Source organism: Chiloscyllium plagiosum, chromosome 10 (assembly GCF_004010195.1).
Source record: "Chiloscyllium plagiosum isolate BGI_BamShark_2017 chromosome 10, ASM401019v2, whole genome shotgun sequence".
Taxonomy (NCBI): domain Eukaryota; kingdom Metazoa; phylum Chordata; class Chondrichthyes; order Orectolobiformes; family Hemiscylliidae; genus Chiloscyllium; species Chiloscyllium plagiosum.
In genome coordinates this window covers 40,771,239-40,796,995 of record NC_057719.1, presented here as the reverse complement: position 1 = coordinate 40,796,995, position 25,757 = coordinate 40,771,239, and the positions used below count along the sequence as shown (strand labels likewise).

The window sequence follows — 25,757 nt, the reverse complement described above, 5'->3', positions numbered from 1 at the left end:
GACAGGTCAGGAGGATGGTGCTGAGCTGGAAGATTGGAACTGGGGTAAGGTGGGGGGAGGGGAAATGAGGAAACTAGTGAAGTCAACATTGATGCCTGGGGGTTGAAACGTTCTGAGGCGGAAGATGAGGCTTTCTTCCTCCAGGCATCGGGTGGTGAGGGTGTGGCGATGGAGGAGGTCCAGGACCTGCATGTTCTCGGCAGAATGGGAGGGGGAGTTGAAATGTTCGGCCATGGGGCGTTGGGGTTGATTGGTGTGGGTGTTGTGAAGATGTCCCCTAAAGCGCTCTGCGAGAAGGCGTCCAGTCTCCCCAATGTAAAGGAGACCGCATCAGGAGCAATGGATACAATAAATGCATTGGTAGAGGTTATAGAAATCCCCGATGGTAGAGGTTGTAGAAAAGCATTGCCAGGTGGAATGAATCTTTGAGAATGCTGGCGGCCTTTCCTTGACAGTGGGCCTGGTAGATGAATTCTATAGATGGGAGATTGGACTCTCTGATTGTCCGGGCCGAGTTCACCACTCTGTAATCGTCTCCAATCTTGAATGGTACAGTTGCCATACCAGGTAGTGAGACATGCAGACAGAATGCTCTCAATGGTGCACCTATAAAAGTTGGCAACAGTATTCACCATCATGCCAAATTTTCTCAGCTGCCTGACGAAGAAGAGACATTGTTGGACCTTTGTAACCAGTGCATCCACATGAAGAGTCCAAGAAAGCTTAGTATGGATGACCACTCCCAGAAGCTTGACACTCCACTCGTTCCACCTCTGTGCTGTTAATGTGAAGGAGGGCATGAGTAACATCCCGCCGAAAGTCAATAATGAGTTCCTTGGCTTTGCTGGCATTGAGAGCTAGGTTGTTCTCAGTGCACCATTTTTCCAGGTCTTCCACATGTAGTCTGTGGTCTGTTTCATCATCAACTATGGTGGTGTCATCAGCGAACTTGTAAATGGCATTAGTCTGGCATTTAGCGATGTAGTCATGGGTATACAGTGAGTACAGTAGGGGGCGGAGTACCCACCCCTGGGGGTCTCCAGTGTTGAGTGTTAGCAAGGATGAAACCAAGAAAGGAAAGAAAATCAGGCATGATAGCCAATGTAGGCATACACGGACATTGGGGGAGTACAGGATTGGGCCTGATTATAATATTACATGGTGAAATAAACTGCTGACACCTTTTAACTTAACTCGATCAATGAAACATAGTTCTTTACAAGGTATTAAAGGTCACCAGTGTTTGAGACAGATTGAGCAGATTTAGGCAGTTCCCATTTCTCCATTGTCAGATGTAAAGTTAAATAGGATGATCTTCTATGATTTAAATTAAAATAATGTGCAGAGCAAACCATACCGTTAAACTCCCTAGAAGTACACAGAGTGAACTTTTCCAATGACATAGGCAATGGTGGATTGAACAGAAAAGTATGGCAAGATCGGAAAAATGAGATTCTTGGTCAAGAAGAAAAAGTCTAATTTTGTACCCAAGATTTGAACGGCATGATGAGAATCTCGTTATTGAGCAGTGAGAAGCCATTTGCATGCATTAACATGCTTCATGATCATAGTTATGGTAGAAATCCCAAAAGTGCTGACAATGGTGATTGCTAGAATGGTGCCATTGAGGCATGGTGCTTAGATAATGAGGTGGGCTCACCTTATTAAGATAAACCACGAGAGCTCATGGAAAGAAAGCCTCCACAAAATTCCCAAAAATTGACACTTAGCTTTCTTTAAATTCACTTTCCTGTACTTACTTCTCCTATCCAGTAAAGCAGGTATTGAAGGGATATCTGTTATTCGAAAAGCTTCTTTAAAATTCTATATAACAATCTTCCTCATATCAGGACTGTTCATGTTGTCAACTTTTAGGCTATTTTGAAGTTGCTGGTTCACGAGTGCTAGTTTTTAGATTTAGTAATAACATTCCTATTTGCAATAATTGGTTATAACCTGCATTTTGATGTTCTGAGATCCTTGTCCTAAATAAAAATCACATTGTCATATAATAAGACTTTGAACAATGTTTAAAATTACTGTCCACTGTGAGTTGCTGTCAAAAACCAATATAGTCAATGTGGTTTAACAACCTTGAATAGAATCATCCGAAATCCATAGCTCTAGCTGTAAACGGCATCTATGAACTCCCCAAATACTAAGAATATAAGAGGGTTTCTTTCTAATCATTTGAAGCTTGTTCCAACTTGCATCGCATTTCCTGGGTGGTCCATTACAAATTTCAGATGAAATTGGCTGCATTACAACTCCTTACTGGTTTCAACATGCTGCACGATTGAATTATTTAATGTTCTACGAGCGTCTCAAGACAGTGAATACATGAATTTTCACTTCTGGTGCCAAGCAGGAACAGGGAATAGATGCTATTAAAATTGATTTAAAACAATGTACCTCCCTACTCTTGCTGTAATGCTGCCGGCTGCCAGTTTAACCGCTGACTTCATTTAGATGGCTGTGGAACATTCTGGCTGGCACATTCTACATTTTTGGTATTCTTTTGACTTTGCCTCCCTCACCCTGATTAAACAGTGTTATGATTGGTGTTGCATTTTACTTCATTATTTAGGTCAGAGGAACAGTGGGAGAAGAACAACAGCCACAGGCTCAGCAGCAATATCAAGCAGCCATAGATAAAGGTGGTGCTCTTCCAAGTCCTTATACAAACTCTAGAAGTGTAAATTGTGAGTTGGTTTCATAGATTTGATCAGGGCACATTGTATCAGGATGCTGTGCTTCACTATGCGAGTTGTCACTGATCTAGACTTCTTCCTGCACCAGAACCAGCCTCTTGCTGGTGTAAGTGGCTATACTTTGCCAGTCACTGTCAATGCCATCATGGAGTACAGATTAGAACCAGCAATTGAAATAATCAGATTAAGTTTCTCAGGTCATTCATGCACACACTAGGAATCATAACTGAGTTTCAAAGTAAGAATGCTTTCTGAGACATGTATTGCTAAGGTTGAGAATTGCCTAAAACACAGAATCAAAAAATATCTGAAGTAAAAGGAATGAGGAATATAATAACAAAATAAACATGGAATTCAGTACAAGCTTCCACCACCTCCTCCATTCCATACACCCACTACCCTCTGCTTGAAAACGTTGCATCTATGTCCTTTTTATATCTTCCCCTCTCATCTGATCCCTACCCCTCTAGTTTTGGGCTTCCCCGCACTAAGGAAAAGACCTTAGTTATTCACCCTATCCATGCCCCTTATGATTTTACAAACTTCACCCTCAGCCTCCAACACTCCAGGGAAAATAGCCAGAGTCTGAGCTATGCACTTCATCATCAATATAGAATCCCCATAGTGTGAAAACAGGCCATTTGGCCCAACAAGTCAACACCAACCCTCCGAATGGCATCCCACCTAGACCCATCCCACTACCCGATCCCTGCATTGCCCATGACTAACACACTTAACCAACACATCCCTAGACACTATGAAAAACTTAGCGTGACCAATCTACCTAACTTGCACATCTTTTGACTGTGGGAGAAAACCATTTAAAAGGCATCTGGGTGGGTAAATGAATAGGAAGGGCTCAGAGGGATACGAGCCAAATGCTGGCAATGGGACAGGATTAATTTAGGATATCTGGTAAGCATGGATGAGCTGGATCAAAGGGTCTGTTTGCATGCTGTACAACTCTATGGCTCTATCATAGAATTGATCACTGAAGCTTTTAAAAGTTGTGAAATTATACTGAAGACCTTAAATTTACACGAATGTCACAGCAATGTACAGAGACAACCTACTTTTAGAGAAGAACCAAATGTCACACCTTTCCTGAGATGAAAATATAGTAACATTCACTAGGGACCTAATTTTGAAAATGTATTACTTTTCGATAAAGCAAATAACCTACCAATTTGTTGCATTGAGTTTAATTCCAATTTTATCAAAAATCTGATTTTCACAAATGCGATTTTATATGAAATCACATTTTACACAATTAGTTTTGTGTACACGACAGGATTTCCACTATTCTTGACAATCATTCTTTTCCAATATTACTTGCACTTGGAAGTTGGAAGACTAGGATATAACAATATAATTGCATCTGATTAGACTATAGTCTATGTAAGTGCTTTATAATATTGGAAAATTGTCATCTTTTATACAAGTTGTTCTGAAGGTTCTGATGATGAGGCACAAGCAACAAAATTGCATTTTATTTGAATCTAATTGTGCAATTTCTGAACAAAAACTGTTCTAAAGAGATTATACAAGAACTAATTTTCAAGAAGTAATAGCATGTTAATGTTGCACTATTCTTTAGAATGATAAGAAAACTAACTTACTTCCGTTGTAAATGCTATCAAGAGTTACAAAATGTGTTGCCCATTCCCACTAAACTTCTATCCTTCTGATGCAGTTTTATACTTCCTTCCTCCCTCCGTGAAGCTGTAAATTGATCAAGTAAATGTTGCACATCAGTGAAAAGTACAAATGGGCAGAGAAGTTTGGCGTAATTAAACAACAACCACTAAGTCTAGTCGCACACATTAAAGTGGCTATTACTCTTCAGGAATGGAACTACCGATCTACTCTAAATGTACTAAACAATTTTGCTGCAACTTCCGTGATTTAGAGAAGCCCCCATCTTAGCTTTTCCTATTCACTCCATGGAGTGAATAGGAAACTTCAGAATTAGATTTCATAAAAGTTATTTACTTTATTCACTAAAAATTGTATTCTGTTGGTTCAGCAGTAATACTCTTGCCCCTTATGTTGGGGAGTTATAGGTTCAAATGCCTCTCCAGGATTTCAACATATCATTCAGGCTGACATTTGATATAGTACAGAGGGTGTGCTACTTGTTACAGCGTTTTGTGATATGTTTAAAAAGGGCTCTTTCAACTGTTGAAAGTCATTAAAGAACCAATAGGGGCACATTTAACAATACAGTAGGGAACAGAATGCTTCTAGTGTTATTGGAGCTAAAATTTAACCTCCCAAATCCACCATCACCACCAACCTGAACATCTATTCTTTGCAAGCTGTGAACCTATGGAAATTGGCCACTCTTTTTCCTACAGTGAGCTTGCTACAGAAGTAATTTGTTTTTGGATAAAAGCAAACATTGTCAGATGCTGAAAATCTGGAATGGAAGCATTACAATTGCTGGAAAAACTCAGCAGGTCTGTCAGCAATTGTTGAGAGAAAAACAGACAATATGACTCAAAGAAATTTGGATATAAGAGATACTACTGCAGAAATGCAAAATGTTCTTTTCACAAAGTAAAAGCTTAGGAGCGCTGTGAAGTGAACTGCAATATCTAGAATGATATTTTAAAACATATTACAGAAAATAAACCTGCAAGTATGTCAAACCAGAAGAAAATCTCAGGAACTGAGTGCCATAAAAGTTGACATGGTTACCAGAAAAGGAAAGAACTTTACATTTATATGGCACCTTTCACAACCTGAGAATGTCCAAAATCACTTTGCAACCAATAAAGCGTTTTTGAAGCATGGTCACCATTGTCACAAAGGAAACTTCACCACCCAATTTATGCTCAGCTAAGCGCCACAAACATTGATGAGACAAGCAACCAACTATTCTTAGCGACTTTAGCTAGAGGTATAAATATTAGCCAAGCGACTAGAGCTCCACAGCTTATCTCTAGTGTCATCAGGTTTGAGTCTGATAGGACATTTGGGGCCTTAGTCTAACTTACAGTGCAGGACTCTGTCGCAGCTTGTTTTGTCTACACCACCACATCTGCTGCTAGTATCGGCCCAAATTAACTATGGATTTAAGTCTCCAATTGGAGCTTGAACTCACAATCCTCTGATTCACAAGGAAAAGAGCTACAACAGAGCTATGACTGACACAGAAAAAAAATTCAAGGAACTCATTTAATCCACATTTAAATTCCGGCTATAGCCAGTAGGATACTTTAGGGTGACACCAATTTAAAATAAGCTTTGAGGCTCTAATTGGACAAAACTCATCTGCATTGTTTTGAAAACAACTGCCTGCTGTGTTCAGTGTATATTGCTATGGAGTCTACCAGCTAAGCTCATGGTTACAATGCACAGTGCCAATCAGAAATAAATTAAAGACTTATTCAAATTTAAAATGTAAAATACTGACTCCCTGAAATATTAGGTCAGGCTGGTATAACACCATATCACAAGGATCAGCAGCACTTATTTTCAATTCAGCTAAGATTGATCTCAGCCAGAGTTTCAGTCGAACCTTTAAATTTAAGTGCAGGCTCCTCAGCTAGTGAAGGAAACTAAGGTCTGCAATATCTTTTCAATATTTTCTACTCAGTGCTCTGTAATTTATTTTCTTTTAGAAGAAAAAAACATCGAAAAGTTAAGATTTTGAAATTTGTTGCTGCATTTATTTGATAGCTATCCAGAAATGCATTTATCTAGAAAATTTACAAACCAACTTAATCGCTTCGTCTGGTCCTCACATTTCGCAACTTATGAGAGTGTAAAGTCATGCAGGATTTTTATCTGATTATATCAACTACATTCAAGTAATAATGCAGTTGGTAAGAAGAGAGATCAAAATCATTTGCACTCTTAGAAATTTGTACCCTGTGGGCAAAGCTGGTTTATGATCCAGAGCTACAATTTCTAAACATATTTAATGTTTTATAGTTCAGGATTAATTGAACAAAAAAAAACAATTTTCTGTGGCTCATCACCACTGTTCATAATTAAAATAGGTCTGAGCTGTTAAAAACCTGAAATGCAGCTCGGGTGAAATAATTTAATGATCATTTGCATCCTTGGAATTATATTAGTATTCATTTGAAGTAAACTGCAGGAGAATAGCTGCTTGCTGATTTGTAATTTAGTGAAATGCTTTAGGAGGTCTGGTTGTGTTGAAACATCTTATATTTTGGAGTTTATTTTGGCTTTTGGAAAACAAACAATTGTACAAAATCATAACTTTAATATACCTGGACCGCAACCCCCGACTCCCAGAACTTGTCCACAATTCACTAAGGCACAAGTCAAGAATGTGTTGGAATAGTGTCTTTAGATGAGTGCAGCTCCTAAAACACCACCTAAACCAAGCATCCAGCTCATATCAACACCCATCTTCCAATTCAAGCAGTCACTGTCTCTATCACTGCAGCAAAAGAGTACCCCATCTGTCGCAGCTCACCAAGACTCCTAAGAAAATTCGAGCAGTCACAGACCATATGGCTCATTATATTTTATCTTTATATCAATATCTGCAGGGGTTAAGAAGAATACAATGATTATGAAACCTGGTCCTCCTCAAAGATCTCTGTAACAGTGCCTATCACATCAACATAACCTGGAACTAGTTGCTAACGTGGATTAAACTATACCTTGTTAAGTACAACACCAGAAAATGCTTTTCCTGCAACACATTAAATTAACCTGACCCTGTCACTTTCTATATTTAAACAAAATGTTTGCAGAAACCTTTGTCATGAAAAGCAGCTGTTATAATATATTCAAGATGATCATGGCCTCAGGGCCACTTTCCCACCCATTTCCACATCACCAGAGTCCCTTACAAATGCATAAGTCTCTCTTGTCTTAGCCTTCATTCCTGATGAAGGGCTTTTGCCTGAAACGTCGATTTTCTGGCTCCTCGGATGCTGCCTGACCTGCTGTGCTTTTCCAGCACCACTCTGATCTAGACTCTGATTTCCAGCATCTGCAGTCCTCACTTTTGCCTAGCATTGTTGATCTACCATCACCACATGGATTGCCAGGGTTCAGGAATGAGTGAATTAGGATGAGTAATAATTGTTGACTTGCCAGTAACTCTCACACATCTCAAGAATGAGTAAAAGCAATCACTAAATGTAAATTTGCTAAAGAATGAAAATTCAGATGATACCTAATTATTAAATAAACAAAACGTACAATACCACTCCGATTTTACATGTCTCGTTACAAAAATGTTAACGTGAACCAAAGCCAATACAGAGAAATGTAAAACACTTACACAAAAGGCTGCATTACGATGCAGCCCGAAACAACATTCATGTACATAAATTGGTGAGCTTAGTTGGCTGGATGGGTGGTTTGCACTGTAGAATGATGGATTCAATTCCCATGCCATCTGAGGTTACTATGAAGGATTTTCCTTCTCAGCCTCTCTCTTCGCTTGAGGCATAGTGACCCTCAGGTTCGACCATCACCAGTTGTCTCTAATGAGAGAGGAGTCCAATGTTCTGGTAGGACTGGGGTGATTTTACTTTTACACGTGAGTATTCTTCAAACAATAATGTGAAGGGATAATGCCAATAATAATGTGCAGAGTGGTATAATAAATATTTGATCTCCTGGAAGAGATATTCAACAGTTCACCTGAAAGAAACTTGTGATGATAGTCAAGCAACCAAGTTCTGAATTTACATTCTTTTGAAAATGAAGGAAGTCCCTGGACTTGACTTGGAAAACTATACTAGCCAGGATTCTTAAAATTGTCACTGATCTCTACCAAGACTGTCAGTATGCAAACGTAGAGTGGATGCAGAATGAGAATTCCCTACAATACTTTTAACAGCCAAATAGCCCATTAGCACAATGACTTACATATTAAAAAATGCAAGTTGGATGTGAAATCAAATTATAATTGCTGTCATGGAATTTGTTCATGCACTGCATTAGTCACCACCTTTCTGAGAGGAACAAAGGGAAAAACATAGAAAGGAGAAGATTTTACAAAATAAAATACATGAGTTTTCTTTTGTTTGTAGCTGTTGCAGATTCATTACTCTGAAATAGTTAAGATACTCCACAAAGCAAATAAAAGTATAGCTTTACATCTCTGAATGACAAATATGACTAAAAACAATGACTAGTGAACTGCCGCAAGTTGTTAAAAACAGGAAAAGGAATTGTAACAGTATAACAACATCCTGAAGAGGAATTACACTTCCTCTCGGCAGTTTGGAATTCAAAGGTTTATTGCACTGCTTTACTGAAGACCCCACCCCCAAGTATTGTTTATGTGTGGTAACTATCTTAATTTTTGTTTATTTTCTGCACAAACTACCTGGAGAGTGGCTAATGACAAAACCTTACCAGGTCTCACAGTCAGCTGAAAAACATCTGCAAATACTAAAAAAGTGTCAGATCCTTAAGCAAATGAACACTTGTAAAGCATCACATCACTTAATCCTGATAATTAGAAAGGAACCTGTCCTCAGTGTGAATCAGAAAAGCGAGCAGCCAACTGACAAATCAACCAAATGGAACCAAACCTCAACAAGTGCTCTCTGACAAAAGAACACTAGTCTTTCTAACAACAGAGCAATGGTTGAGAATAAAATGGCTTAATTCAATAACATAAGGATACATGGAATTATTTTATTGATTCCTGTCCAGAACAGATATTGGAATATGTCATTCACACACATTTTGAAATCACAGGTAATACTGAATAAATATTTCACATCTAAACTGAGCAATGGAATATCAAACAACACATGCCAAGAGGCTGTGTATTATTTATACAAAGGACAGTTTTGAGGCTTGTCTTAGCTTATTTTACAATTCGCATTTGCTGAAAACTTTCAATGTCAATGTTAAAAATGTTATGGCAAGCTAAAAGTACATGAAGACTAACCTGAATACTTTAAGAGACTGGATACTTTTTTTTAAAGTTCGTAAGTGTTAGCTTTGAACAATCCAAACAGATATTCATCTGAGTCCAATCAAGACAGACTTGCATCTAATGAAGATTAATCCAACACAAAGCCAACAACTAATTTTCACCATGATTTACATCAAGCCTGAAAGGCATGATTTATTTGCTCGCTGGGACTATGTGTCCCGAGGGTACAATTTCTCTTATCAGCCTGCCCAGTTTCCTAAAGCCTTAGGAAGCTCAAAGATCAGAGCAACCTAAAAACATGATACTGTTTACTCATCAGAGTACTGATGACAAAGCCAGGCTCATCCCTACCACTTGAATCAAAACCCTCCAAAATGCAATCTAAGTGACAAACTTAACTGAGCATTTTTAGCAGTATCGGGACAAAGGCAGGGAGATAGGCTTGTTAAACAAACTAGGTAGAACACTTTAGTTAACCTAATCCTTAAAGTGTCTCTGAAACAAGATAAGCAATCTCCATGTCACTACATCAGCCTGAAGAATATGTTGGTCAGCAATCCCAGCACTTTAGACAGCATTTGAACATGTTACATGGGAATCTCTACTCCTACATTGAGTAAGTACCCAGGATTAAGAGAAGATTTTCCTTAATGCCATGCTGTCAATAAGGACTCTTGCAGCTATAGGTGCAGATCAAGCACTCTACCATCTTACAAAGCTGGGAGTTCTGGATGATCTGGGTGGTAGGGTCACCACTTTCTTACCACCCAACCTCTAAGAAGGAAACTTGGTGTGACAAAAACAGACCATTCAGAAGAAGGCCAAAATGATCCATTCATTGTTATCTGCAAGAGTCCAGACTGTGATCTGTATTTGATGTTCCTGAGCTAATATGTCTTTGTCTTCTCTGCACATTTGTCACCAGTTTGCCATCAGGCTATCCAGAACTGAAATAACACATGGCCTGAGAGTTCCTAACAATGTCTCTACTTAATTGGCCACATTGAGTAACTCTCTCCATATCCCCAACCACACCCCTCACACAATCCTCTGCAATGACTCTTTATAGGAGCTCCAAAACTTTGAATAGTATCTAATTTGTCGGTCTTCCACTCTCCCATGTATGCGGAAAAATCAAAGATATTCAGCTTTCTAAGTTTGTCCAGATTATTACAAATTTACATGTTGTCTTAATAATAAATCTGCTGGAACTATTGAATTACCACCGTATCAAAATATTAGTTCATAATGATTTCCAACCCTTAGTTTTGGGAAATATTCAAGTCACAACTCAGTGGTTGTATGTGAATTGACAGAAGGCCAAATAGCAATGGCAATCTATTGATGTTCTACAACACTGCAAGCATCCAAAGCTGCTAATTAAACATTCACTACTAACTGCCCCTGTAGTCTTAAAGTTCAAAGGTGACAGCTATATTCCATAAAACGAGCAGGTATGAACTTTCAATATTTTTGCTTCATCGTAGTCATAAGGACAGCTTCAGCTGAAATAAAACTTTTTGTTTTTTGTGATCATATCTGGTAGACAACAAAATTCTTTGCTTTCAGCTTTTAAAAGCTAATCACTTATTTCCCTAAGTCATCTAGTCCATTACCAAAGCTGTGGTCCAAATCTTCATCCTCTCGAGGCTCTTCTTTTTGAAACAGTTTCCTCACTGACTATTCAAGTACAGGCCCAATTCATCCAGAGTGCTGCATCCCACCTCTGTCCTGCACAACATTGCCAAAGTCCTCATCATACACCAAGTTTAAATACTTCATCTTCAATTACCTCCATGGTCATGCTTCAACATTTAACACCTTTTTCCCCTGTATCGTAGCTCAGAGACATTTTAAATCAGCTGGGGACTCTCCTTTCTTTTGCCAGCATTTTTTCCTTCTTGTTTCAGAAAATCTTTTTCCTAAACCTTTTGCCTTGCTCCCACCTTCCTTTTCTCAAAAGGCTTCTTAAAAATTGCTTCATTTTTGCCATGTTTCCCTTAGTTCCTTCTTCCTCAATATCTACTCGCCCTGTAAAGGACCTTGAGACATTTTGACAAACAAGTCTGGGTGTGTCCAATTATGACCTCGTGGTTTTCCTGATTTGCAAAATAGGATCAGGAAAGAAAATTGCCTGCTGCATAGATCCCAGCAACTTTGCCAAACCTAGGAAAACCTATCATGTGTTAGAGGAAATTCTTTTCATTTCAAGTTCGCTGTTAACTTAAAACAATTGCACACTGCAGTCCCAGACCTCAGTGGAAACAGAATTTCCTCTAACGCTTTGTTCCCATGTCAGTGTTCTTAAACGGGAACTCCAAAATCACAGCCTACAAATTTAGGCTGCACTAGAAATACGACACCTCTTTGTGTTTGCAAAAAAAGGTCTTTAAGTCCAAGGCAGTACATAACAATGGTGCAGTGTCTTTCAAGTATAAGACATTTTAAATGACTATTCCACTTAATCACACAAAGGAAATGACATCATGAGGGAAGTTTCTTTGACAAACTTGACTTTCTTTGATGATCAATTTGGCCTTTTTGCCACATTGTGTTGCACAAAGTGATTAAGCCTGCTACTAAATTGTCAAAGAATCTGGGATCAGTTCTTGAATGCCACTGGGAGGAAACATTCAAATCTACATAGCAAGCAACAGTCTCAAAACTGAATGACAGATGTCAGTTTTTTTTTTCGCATTAGCACCAATACATTTCATTCAAATAATTTACAAGTCCACTTTGCATTGAAAATTGTAAATGATTGTTCAACACATATACCAGATCAGAGGTTGTGATGGGGGTGGGTGGAGAAAAACATTCAGACCAACTAATAGGAAAATTTTCAAAATTAAAAAACAGAGGTGATCTCAACCTAAATTATTAAGGTGGTGCCTATTTTTATGGACTGAATTACAAAAAGATTACATAAGATTACATAACTGCTGACAACCACCTTATCACAATTTTCCTTTAAACTGATTGTGACAACACATTATGTATTACACTTGTAAACTGGTTTTAGCACATTTTTATCCACCCTTTCAAAAGTTCTACGCTCATTTCCTGTTGCTGATGCAAAGTCCAAAATGAAAACCCTAAAAAAACAAATCACACACAGGAAATGAAAGCCACCTATCCAGCAGGAGAGCAGGGTGGGAGGGGAAATTCTGAGATGATTAGACCTTATCACCTCAGCACCAGAAACAAAACTTAGTTTAACCTCAACTCAGCCAAATGCCTAAAGACAAATTCTACATTTTAGGGATGGCCACACAGAAAGCATACAGCCAAAACATAAGGACTAATTTTAGATGAATTGCAAGGAGTACAGAAAGACTGAATAGATTACATTAAGCCTTTTTGTCAGCGTAGTGACAGACGATAGCCAGTCAATGAGAAAGACTAAGGGAGGAATTCCCATTATCAGCTGTCTGGAGGATATAAATGTCCTGAAGTTCAACCGCACTAAGGTTTATAGTGTCGCAATACATTCCCTTAAGGTTTACTAAATTGTGTTATGGTTCAGTAATAGCAATATACTATTCTCCAAAGTGTCTATCTGTACATTACTATGGGTCAAATAAGGCTCTACGTTTTCTTGGGAGTTGGGGGGGTACACATTACAGTGCCTTAAACTCTGCTATTCTTGTTTTCAGCAACATGTGTAAGCCATGTGATGTTTATCCTGCACTAATCAAGCACAGCAGCATTAACTGGATGGCTACTTAGCTTCACCATACATGTTCATTTGTTGCCAGAGAGTGCAGCTGTCATTAAATGCTCCTTAATTTATATAGTGCCTTAGTAAAGTTAAACACTGCACCACATCAGGACGCATTATGGCAGATGGTCAAAAGTTTAATTGCAAAGGTAGGTTCTAAGGACTCTTAAAGGAGACAAATGAGTTAGAGTTGTGTAGAGGCTTTAGAAGGAGTTCCAGAGCTTAAGACTTTGGCAACTTAAGGTCTAGTGTCAGTTGAGAAGCAATTAAAATTTGCTACATTGAAAATGCCAGAAAAGGTATCGCGAAGGTTGAGGTTGGAGAAGGTTATAGAGATAAGGAAGGGTTAGGATGGAAAAGTTTCAAAACAAGAATGAGGACTTCAAAATCAAGTAATTGCTTATCCAGGAGCTAGCTAGAAGAGGAACAATGAGTGAATGGAATTTGTTGACAGCTAGGTCAGTGCAGTGGAGGTTTGGATTGTCTCAAGTTTCTGAAGGATAGAACATGGGAGGCTGCTCAGGTGTCCATTACAATAGGCAAGTCTGGAAATAACAAATATGTGGAGGAGAGTTTCAGAAGCAGATAAACTGAGGCAGAAACTGAGTTAGTTGGTTACGTAGAGGGAAGTATATAGTCTTAGCAATAGGGTGAATGTAGAATCCTACAGGGCAGATAGAGGCCGTTTGGCCCATCAAGTCTGCACCAACACTCTGAAGAGCATCCTATCCCCTTTATCCCATATTCACCATGGCTAATCCATCTAGCCTGCAAATCAATGGAGGAGAGTTTCAGAAGCAGATAAACTGAGGCAGAAACTGAGTTAGTTGGTTATGTAGAGGGAAGTATATAGTCTTAGCAATAGGGTGAATGTAGAATCCTACAGGGCAGATAGAGGCCGTTTGGCCCATCAAGTCTGCACCAACACTCTGAAGAGCATCCTATCCCCTTTATCCCATATTCACCATGGCTAATCCATCTAGCCTGCAAATCAATGGACAACATGGGTAACTTAGCATGGCCAATTCACGTAACCTGCATGTCTTTGGACAATGGGAGGAAACCAGAGCATCCAGAGAAAACCCACACAGAAAAAGGGAGAACATACAAACTCCACACAGACAGTCACCCAAGGCTAGAATCGAACCCAGGCCATTGGTGCTGTGCCACTGTGTTATCTGGTGGTTGAAAACTCCTTCTGTGGGAGTTAAAAGTGATGGCAGGTTTGCAAACTGCTTGGTTCAAACTCAGACAGTTACCATTGAGTGATAAAGTCATTCAAGCAAAACAGCACGGAAACAGACCCTTCGGTCCAACTCGTCCATGCTGACCAGATATCCTAAAAAATCTGGTTCCATTGCCAGCATTTTGTCCATATCCCTCTAAACCTTCCTAGTCATTTACCCTTCCAGATGCCCTTTAAATGTTGCAATTGTACCAGCCTCCACCACTTCATCTGGCAACTCATTCCATATATGCACTACCCTGTGCGTCAAAAAGTTACCCCTTAATTCCCTTTTAAATCTTTCCCCTCTCACTTTAAACCCTCTAGTTTTGCACTCTCCACCCCAGGAAAAAGACTTTGTCTATTTACGCTATCCATGCCCCTCGTGATTTTATAAACCTCTATGAGGTCACCTCTCAGCTTCTGACACTCAGGAAAAATACCCCTGGCCTAGTCAGTCTCTCCCTATAGCTCAAACCCTGGCAACATTTTTGTAAATCTTTTCTGAATTCTTTCAAGTTTCACATCATTCTTCCTATAACAGGGAGCCCATAATTGCACATAGTATTCCAATAGTGGCCTAACCAGCCAGAGAAATGGAGTTAGTGGTTAGAACATAGATATTACTTGGAAAGCATCAAACCGATGTTCAACAAGAATAAAGGCAATTGTAGCAATTTCAAGCCTTCATCGTAAACAAGGACTCCATCCTGGACAAATCGGATGTGACAGCACATGTTAGGGAGATTCTGAAGGAATTCTCAATGCTGCTACTAACTTAGGCATGAATCTGTCTCACTCAAGACACATTGTAACTCACAAAGCCACAAACACAGTCGAATGATGGTTTGACAGTCAGTGCAGAAGATTTCAGGGGTAAAAATGGCTTGCTCCCTGCCCCCTTACACTGGAAAGAAATTTTGGGGCCAGCTGAGAGACTCCAAACAAGTCTGCATGTAGTCATAGTGACTGTGGACCAGCACAGTTAGTGCAGAGTACTATGTTCACCCATCAGTGGGAAGATGTCATACCCTCTCGAGTTGATGACCAATCTGCTTGACCCACTGCTGCAACAATCCTTGCAGTACCTGAGCTCAGCAGTGGGTACCGCCAGGACCACAACCAGTCCAGAAAAAAGGCTCCATGAATCCTCAGACTCAGTAAAGTAAGGGCATTGGATGGGGGAGGTTTGGTATGGGCAGGGTAATATTAGAGTCAACTGGGCTTTTGACAAGTCCAACTGACCCTTAATTATTTAGCTAGATCTGATTGGTGTATTACTGATTTTGGCACCCACCTACTCTCGGGGGTCAGCTCAAGAGTGAGTGGGAAGTTTACGAGCCGGGATGTTGCCAGGGTTAGAGGGTTTGAGCTACACAGTGAGGCTGAATAGACTGGGGCCATTTTCCCTGGAGCACCAGAGGCAGAGGGGTGATTTTATAGAAGTTTATAAAATCATGAGGGGCATGGATAGGCTAAATAGCCAAGGTCTTTTCCCCAGGATAGGGGAGTCCAAAACTAGAGGGTATAGGTTTAAGGTGAGGGAGCAAGATTAAAAAGGGACCTAAGGGGCAACTTTTTCACACAGAGAGTGTTGAACGAGGTGCCAGAAGAAGTGGTGCAGGTTAGTACAATTACAACATTTAAAAGACATCTAGATGGGTATACAAATAGGAAGGGTTTAGAGGGATATGGGCCAAATACTGGCAAATGGGACTAGATTAATTTAGGATATCTGGTCGACATGGGCAAGTTGAACTGAAGAGTCTGTTTCTGTGCTGTACAGCTCTATAACTGTATAACCTGCTGAGTTTCTCTGGCACTTTTATAAGTTTCAGACTGGAATCAAATTTGGGATAGTCAAGTCTGTTTTACTAGTTCAAAGTTACAACATTCAAACAATAGTTGCTCCTGATGATCTGAAATCAATGTCACATTTATAAATCGCTGTGATCTGTGATAGTTCAGGTTTAACACATTGCAGAATCTTTGTATAAACATGCTGAAAATGGAGACAGTCTCCTGTAACAAGATTCCTGATCAGTGGAGAACAAAGAATAAATATAAGCCAATGGCGTGAAATTGTAAAAACAACTACAAAGTGTAAAAAGCTGTGGGGGAAGTACTCTGCAGAGGGAGCAAAGAAGCTATAAAATGCAAATGATAGCCCATGGGGGGTACAGACAGTAAGGAGCAAGATAGCGGGTATTTGAAACCCATAGATTAATCAATTGGGTAAGCCTGTGGAGCAAATGATCTGTGAACTTCAGTGCAATAAAATCAGAAACGTAGAGTGGAGGAATGAAGCTAACAAAAGCCACTGTGTATACCTCTGGTTTTAATGATCTTGGTTAACAATCTCTGCAAATTGTTTCATTCTGTCTGACAGTTATGACCACCATTAAGTGGTATTCCCACTATTTTGTGTCAGATTCCCCACTCTCAGAGCTCCAACCAGACCTTTGGCCTCAGTGATATCCCTCCGACCATCATCAGAGATGTGCCACACATTTTATTTCCAATGCCATCTCTTCAACCTTTGTTACTTTTAATCCACCTTTCCTTCTCTTTATCAATTTTGCTCAGAAAAGATTATCTCTCTTAATCTTAGGTTAACCATGAGATCAACCACACTATCTTTTGCGTTAGTATTTTTTAAAGTTATGCAAGTTATTAATCCAATTATCCATACAAGCAAAAATGACTTGCTTTAGTGTAATGTTTTTAGAATAGAAAATAAATGTCCTTTTGAAGTTTGTTTTTGAAAAACAATAAAGGAGAATTAGTGCAGCCACACCAGAGACCCTTTCACCTGGTAAAGTTTTTTTTAGTAAATAAATGTCTCAAGGCACTATAAGGAGGTGAAGCAAGTGATGAATATTGATCTGAAGAGAGATTGTGAAAGATTAGGCAACAAAATCAGTTTTAAGAAACAACATCAAGAATGTAGAAAACAGAAACGAGGATCATTTTGGACCAGTGAGCAATGTGACAGAGAAGAGAGTTTCTGAGTGCTTCATGTGGTCCTGTCAAATCTGGCAATAGATGGCTAAACCAGTTGTTCACCTCATTCAAATCTACACCCCTTGGACTATCGCAACTGATGATTGGAAACAGACCACTGGGAATGGCTGTGATGAGAGGCTGTAAAAGCTTTTTCTGGTAACAAGGACATCAAAGGCAGACTAGTTAAAACATGGATCCCCAGGCAATAATTGTTGAGGTTGCATCTGAAACCCTATTTTGTTATGAACAATGTTTTTGTAGCTAACTACCTTAAATGTCTTAAATACATCTTGAGACATAATACAAATGTACATATCATGTATTTTATTGAGTTACTTGTTTCTATTTGTATGCATTATTCTAGAATATATTTGGTTCCCTTTGCTTGTATGTGCAATAAAACATATCCATGTTCAAGAAGTAAAACAGACAGCTTGAAAAATAATGACCCTTTTCACATTCTTGTTCTTTCCCCTAACCCTCCCTATCAGAGCAAAATTAAGAGTATCAATATTGTACCTCACTATCTGTGGAGCACAAATCAAAGAAACATAAACAAAGTCATTTTTCCTGTTGTTTGAACCACAGTGCTATCAACAACAGTCTGAACAGAGCAATTTGTATAGCATTGGTAAAACATTGCAGATTCATGTCCTAAAGCAATGCAGATGTGCTATTAGGTTATCATCACTTTGTTATAAATATACCCAGCTTTTAATTATGTGTCTTTTCAAGTGTCCAGTGATATATTTTTTGAAAATGTAAAATTAAGGAATTTAATAATTTGCAGACCTGGCAGAAATGAGACCTATTAATTAAAACATACATAAAATAAGCAATTAATTTATAAGAGTTCTCCTTAATTGCTTGAGAGCACAGTGCACTGTGTTCATAGCCTTCAGCATGGGTTGCTCCCAACAGTACTTCACTTGATATTGTGCAGCCTGCAATAAATGTTGCTTCCTGCTTAAGAATTATTAAGTCGCACTTTATCCTCATGTTCCCACAGCTAAAGCCTATGTAAGCCTCAGTTCAGTTTTCAGGAAACTGGCTGAAGATGAATGAGATGATAGTCTGGCAAAACTTCCACCCTTTGGAATTGCAGTAAGCCACTGAGGCATTTTAATGCCACACATTAAGGTAGAAGACGAATTCGAAACAAAACTAAAATTTGACAGGAAAATGTCATTTTAGGAAAATGAATTGGAAAAAAAATGGTCAGGCCATTAGAAATGGATTTTTAAGTATTTGCCTCTCATGATAATTATGTTTGATTTATCTCTTGTTTACTCTTTTAGTTGAAAAATGTAGGTTTTGAATGCAAAATTTGAAATACTTGGAGTAAAATTCAACTTTACCATTGACACAGCAACATACATTTTGACTGATATTCTGATCTGTAGAAGTTACTAGAGAGGTGGGTGAATAATGGAGAGCCCATCCACAATATCAAATTTTCCATCCATTTGCTTCAAGTTAAAATCTACCATTGGGTTCAAGTATGGATCCATGAATCAAAAAGCAGCATTAGACAGAGAGGGAAGGACCAAATGATTAATTCCAGGTCTCATACTTTTACTTCATAGAATCATGTAATCACAGAGTTGTTACAACGCAGGAAGTGTCCATTCAACCTGTCATGCCTGAGTAAACTCTCTGGAAGGGCAACATATCTATTCCCATTCCCATGCATTTTCCCTGTAGCCTGCAATTTCTTTTTCCCTGAAATAATTATTCAATTTCATTTGAAAGCCTCAATTAAATCTGCCTCTGCCACACACTCAGTGGATTCCAAGTCCTAACCACTCTCGCTATGTAAATGTAAACGATTTCCCTCAGATTGCCAAGGCTTAATTTGTAAATATATTTGATTGACAGTTTGTTGAAAATTTAATGAGGCACATTTAAATTCCTTTGTCCTAACACTTTTCGTGGAAGCATTTTATCAGTCTCGTATACTTTACAATTCAGTAATCAGTACAAATGCTTTTTTTCATCTTGCATGGAGAATCAGTTAAACAATATGCTATTGCGGCTGTTTACTTATCCATTTACTATTTAACATGTCTGTTTTGGCAGCTTCCAGATTAAACTCCAATCTAGTAGCTTGTTTATTCTAGTTCTCTTCAAAGTCAAGTTTAGCCAAATGTGAGGCACATGTCCGGACTCAATACAAATCACCTGGATACTGGACAGATACAAATGGACTCGAGATCAGACGGAATAAGCACTCACCTACAGGGGTACTCTGAGATACTGGACCCTGTAAACATACCTCCCAAAGTAAAAAATCCAGAGATATAACAGCTTCCAGAGGTAGTAGATTTAATACATCCCATATAAAGATTTAAAGTAGAATGAGATTTCACAACCACCTAGCAATATCAAACATGCTGAAAGATTGCGGAGATACAATTGACAATGATTATGTTGGGCACATTTTTTTCATTTCAATATGCTTCTGTATGAAAGGAACAATATAGCATTTAGTAAATCAGGTCTCTATCAGTTTAAACAGAGTACTTCTATTGTCCAACAGAAATTGTGTGCTGCAAGGATATTTCAATATGAAGAATATGAAGTCAGCGACATGATTACTGCTGGGACATATATACATTTGCACATACAAAACACAAATTAAGAGTAGGATTAAATCATTCTGCCCATCAAACCTGCTCCACCTTTTAATAACATTGTGTCTGATCTGATCGTGGCCTCAACCCTAATTATTTACCTGCCTCATATACCCTTTAAGCTCTCTTGTCAATCGGGAATCTATGAAACTCAGCCTTAAAATATTCAACTTCCATTGTTTTCCAGTGAGAATTCCGTAGCTTAATGACTGCCTGAGAGGGGAAAAAAGTTCTCATTTTAAATGGAAGACTCCTTACTTTCAAACTGTGGGCTGCATTTTAGCAAGTGTCAATTTCATGGAGTTTTACAGAGGTTTATCTCTAGTGAATTATCTCACAGAATTGTCCACATTACGTATACACTATGCATCCATGGTAGGACCTTCACACAATCTTCTGCTCACCAGTGGCAAAATGCTCACTGTTCACACAAAGGCACCATATTCCAAACCCAGCTGTACACTATGTCAAACCTTGTCACCCTGGTCTGAATTAGTCACTTTGACCAATGGAGTGTTCACAGTCTGGAGGAGAATTCAGTAATACTTTATAAAAGGTAAATGATGTTCTAACTCCACAGCTAAACGTCACCATCTTCTGTCTTCTTCCTCACACTTACTCCAACTCTGGCAATGCACCCACCTTCTGCCAAGGCTAATGTCCTACCAATACACAATACCACATGCAGTATCTTTCCTCAATGGCTCTCACCCCCCTTTCTGTCCTCTTGTGCTTCTTACTCACTCGGGACACTTTTATTAACTGTAAAAAGGACCAGCGATCTGACTACTACCCCTTGACAGTTCATTGCAGTGCATCATGACAAGCTGCTTGGCTAGCTGTCTGTGCTAAAGGGCAAGACATTGTGAAGATACTGTGAGCATTCAAGTGGTGCAAAAGAATGTGCAGTTGGAAAGCAGTGTGCACTTAGAATGCTCCTTATTCTGATGCATGAGATGGGTGCCCATCCTGACATGCAAAACAGCATGGTAACAAAACTGCAACGTAAGATTTGGAGATGCCGGTGTTGGACTGGGGTGTACAAAGTTAAAAATCACACAACACCAGGTTATAGTCCAACAGGTTTAATTGGAATCACCTGATGAAGGAGCGCCACTCCAAAAGCTAGTGTCCTTCCAATTAAACCTACTGGACTATAACCTGGTGTTGTGTGATTTTTAGCAACGAAAATTGTTGGTGAGCTCCAATTATTAGACTAAAGTACAGGACTGCATGAAAGTTAAGTCCCAAATTTGCCAGGATGATGTGGTGAAGCTGGTGCTTGCAGAAGACAATTCCAATGGATAGATAGTGCAGGCAATCACTATCAATGGATCATGACCTAGACTGTCTGTGAATGCTGGTCAAGATGGAGAGAATCAAGCGGGTGAGTTGGCGCCACCAGATGCCTACTCAGAATTTCAGGTCAGGAACCATTGCTACATGGTTTCCCTCTACTGCCTGATCAATTATCAAACCACACATAAATAGTGGGATGTTAATGCATGAAAATAGGCCTCTTGCTCGTCATTGGCAAGATTCTCATCTGGTCATTAAAAGTTTGGGCGGAAAATTGACTTTTTCTGTCGACATTGAGAATCTTATTTTTCTCACTATATTTTACCAACATAGTGTCACTATTGCCAATGTTGTTTGGGGCTGGACAAATTACACCCTGTGTCCCCTATTTACAGTCACTCCTATGTGGGGAAATATTCTTTTAGCCCTGTCAAACCTCCTCAGGACCTTGCATGTTTCAATTAAATAATTTTTCATTCTTCTTAAACTCCAATAGATAAAGATCAAAATTTTCCTGTTAAGGTAAGAGTGGTCTCTACGGAAAGCTGATAGGGGAGGGCCTCCTCAGGACCTTGCATGTTTCAATTAAATAATTTTTCATTCTTCTTAAACTCCAATAGATAAAGATCAAAATTTTCCTGTTAAGGTAATCCCTGCACCCCAGAAATCAGTCACATGAATCTTCTATGAACTGTTTTTACTGTAATTATTTGTTTGCTCAAGAACAGAGACTCCAAAAGTAGTCACACCTACACTCTGCACAACTGCAACAAAACTTCCCTTTATGTTCCATTCCCCTTGCAATAAATGACAAATTTCATTTGGCTTCTTCATCAATTGCTGTGCCTGTAAACTAAATCTTTGTGGAACGAAACATGAAGCAATATACCATGAGATAATTAATATCATTCCCCACCAAATCCATCGTGTTGAGTGATGTAATGACCAGGTGAGGAAGGGTGGACCAATTCCCCTCTTTTTAACTCTCTCAGCTGCCCACAACAAGGATTTTTATTTATTTTTAGCAGGCAGCTACCTTCCACCTCAATTAAGATGTATATCACAATTCAAAATTGCAGAGAAATAATAGGTTTTCTGGAATGAAAGACAGAGGAATTTTGAGACTTGCTAAACCAAACTAACACCTAGAGCATCAAAGACACACACAAACACAAGTATGGTATTTAAAAAGAAGAGAGCATGCATTGCAAAAAGGAAGATTAAGGAGATGTAGTTTCAAACATCTTTCGAGTTCTTGAAGTGTTAGGTTTAACCTCAGCCCACGCTTATTTAAATAATGATCTGTAAACTGTTTGTGGATATATTTGAGCTCTCAGTGAATGGATATGTTTTTAATTAGCTGTTCACCAGGCACTGTTTTCCAAGTGGTTGAAGGATGGAAACACAGTAAGAGAAAGTGAGCCTTCTGGTTGTGCTATTGAGAGTCAATCATCGTCCTCTCTGAAAAACATAAAGAGCTGCAGATGTTGGAAATCTGAAACTAAAAACAAAAATTGCTGGACAACCTCAACAATTATTGCAGCATCTGTGGAGCGAAAGTAGAGTTAAGGTTTCAGGTCCAGTGACACTTCTTCAGAACTCAACCCACCTAAAACAGGGATGAGGATAAATGCTTTCTCATCATGGTTGTGGGTATGTTTACAAATCTTTACACAAACCTTGAAATGCTTTCTCATCAAGGATGCTGAGTCATTGGAACTCTCTTTCTCAAAAGGCAGTGAAAGAAGGGTCTTTGAGTGCTTTGTAAGGCAGAGATACATAGATTCCTGATAAGCAAGGCGGTGAAGGATTTTCGGAGGTAGGCAGGGCTGTGGAGTAATTCAATTAACTGGTATTACAGAATGTTAACTGGTTCAAGGGGCCAAAGAGCCAATGTTGCTGCTAATTTGTATGTTTGTATGCCCATGAAACAAGTGGCACAGATCTGAGTGACTGGTTTCAGTGATATGTTAGTATCTGTTCTGACTATGTTTCATGAAGCTTGGCTTAGTCTGGTCAGGTGATAATTGAGGCCAACTATCTTTCTTAAAACAATATTTTCACCCACAGGAGATCCCAAGTATTAAAATCCGATGGTGGAAGTTGAAAACAATCTATTTTTGTCACCATTGTAAGCTTTCCCCCACTACATGTATACAAACACAATAGGGGTGGGGAGGAGCAGGTGTAATTTGAATAACAATATGTAGAGTGGCCCTTTAAATTGCCATTATCTCCATGCCAAAACTGGATGCCAGCAACACATAAATAAAAGCAAAATACTAAGAATGTTAAAAATATGAAGTAAAAACAGGAAGTGCTGGAGAATAGTAAGAGTGGAGGTTAGGCCAGTTGAATGTTCCTCCTGCAGTATGTGGGAGGTAAGGGTCACCTCTAGTGTCCCTGCTGACTTCATTTGTGGGGATGGAGTGTACCCAACTGTAGCTCCTCAAGAACAGTGTTAGGGAACTGGAGCTGGAGTTGAATGAACTTCGGATTATTCGGGAGGCAGAGGGGGTTATTGAGAAGAGTTAAGGGGAGGTAGTTACTCCACAGCCATGTGAAGAAGGTAAATGGGTTACTGTCAGGGGTAGGAAAGGGAACTGGCAGGCAGTGCAGGGATCTCCTATGGTGGTTCCCCTCAACAACAACTATACCATTATGGATACTGTTGGGGGGACACTGGGGCACAGGTCTCTGGCGCAGAGTCTGTCCCTGTTGCTCAGAGGGGAAGGGGAAGAGGAGCAGAGCTTTAGTCATTGGGGACTCCATAATTAGGGGGGCAGATAGGAGGTTTTGTGGGAACAAGAGAGACTCACGATTGGTGTATTGCCCCCCAGGTGCCAGGGTTCATGATGTCTCTGATCATGTTTTTGGGATCTTTGAGGGGGAGGGGGAGCAGCCCCAAGTCGTTATCCACATAGGCACCAACGACATAGGTAGGAAGAAAGGTGGGGATCTAAGGCAGAAATCCAGGGAGCTAGGGTGGAAGCTTAGGGCTAGAACAAACAGAGTTGTTATCTCTGGTTTGTTGCCCATGTCACGTACTAGTGAAGCGAGGAACAGGGAGAGTGCAGAGCTGAACATGTGGCTGCAGAGATGGTGCAGGAGGGAGGGATTTAGATTCTTGGATAATTGAAGCTCTTTCTGGGGTAGGTGGGACCTCTACAAACAGGATGGGCTTCACCTGAACCAGAGGGATACCAATATCCAGGGGGGTGGGGAGAAATTTGCTAATGCTCTTTGGGGGGGGGCGGGGTTTAAACCAATGCAGCAGGGGGATGGAAACCTGAATTGTAGTTCCAGTGTACAGGAGGTTGAGGGTAGTGAGGTCAGGGATAGGTAAAGTCGATTGCAAGTGGGCACCAGCAAACAGGATGTTGGTTTGAAATGTGTGTACTTCAATGCCAGGAGCATCCAGAATAAGGTAGGTGAACTTGCAGCATGAGTTGGCCTGGGATTTCAATGTTGTGGCCATTTCAGAGACATGGTTAGAGGAAGGACAGGAATGGTTGTTGCAGATTCCAGGATTTAGATGTTTCAGTAAGAACAGAGAAGATGGTAAAAGAGGGGGTGGTGTGGCATTGTTAATCAAGGGTAGCATTACAGCAGCTGAGATAATGTTTGAGGACTCATCCACTGAGGTAGTTTGGGCTGAGGTTAGAAACAGAAAAGGAGAGGTCACCCTGTTGGGAGTTTTCTGTAGACCTCTTAATTGTTCCAGAGATGTAGAGGAAAGGATAGCAAAGATGATTCTCGATAGGAGCAAGAGTAACAGGGTAGTTGTTATGGGTGACTTTAACTTCCCCAATATTGACTGGGAATACTATAGTTCAAGTAGTTTAGATGGGTCAGTTTTTGTTCAATGTGTGCAGAAGGGCTTTCTGACACAGTATATAGACAGGCCAACACATTCCCCAGGTACTGGGGAATGAACCTGGCCAGGTGTTAGATTTGGAGGTAGGTGAGTACTTTGGCAATACTGACCACAATTCGGTTATGTTTACAATAGCAATGGGCAGGGGTAGACACAGTGCAGGATAGACACACTTGAAATGTGGAGCTTATTCAAGGAACAGCTACTCCGGATCCTTGATAAGTATATACCTATCACGTAGGGAGGCAGTTGTCGAGAGAGGTAGCCATGATTTACTAAAGAAGTTGAAGCTCTTGTCAAGAGGAAGCGGAAGACCTATGTGAGGATGAGGCGTGAAGGGGGCTTGAGAGTTATAAGTTAGCCAGAAAAGATCTAAAGAGAAGGCTAAGAAGAACC

At 39.7% G+C, this 25,757-nt stretch overlaps 1 protein-coding gene across 4 annotated transcripts in view; it reads right to left on the bottom strand.

Moving 5' to 3' along the window:
• The window catches only part of kif26ab (kinesin family member 26Ab), a 241,477-nt gene that overhangs the window by 170,815 nt on the left and 44,905 nt on the right, over positions 1–25,757 (bottom strand). The window contains exon 1 of one of the 4 annotated variants that reach the window (XM_043697540.1): positions 11,217–11,609. The exons of the other annotated variants lie outside the window; for them this stretch is intronic. Coding sequence (XP_043553475.1) covers positions 11,217–11,240 — 24 coding nt within the window. The 5' untranslated portion in view covers positions 11,241–11,609. Of the gene's footprint in view, positions 1–11,216; positions 11,610–25,757 lie in introns of those variants that run through there. 4 annotated transcript variants of the gene reach the window in all.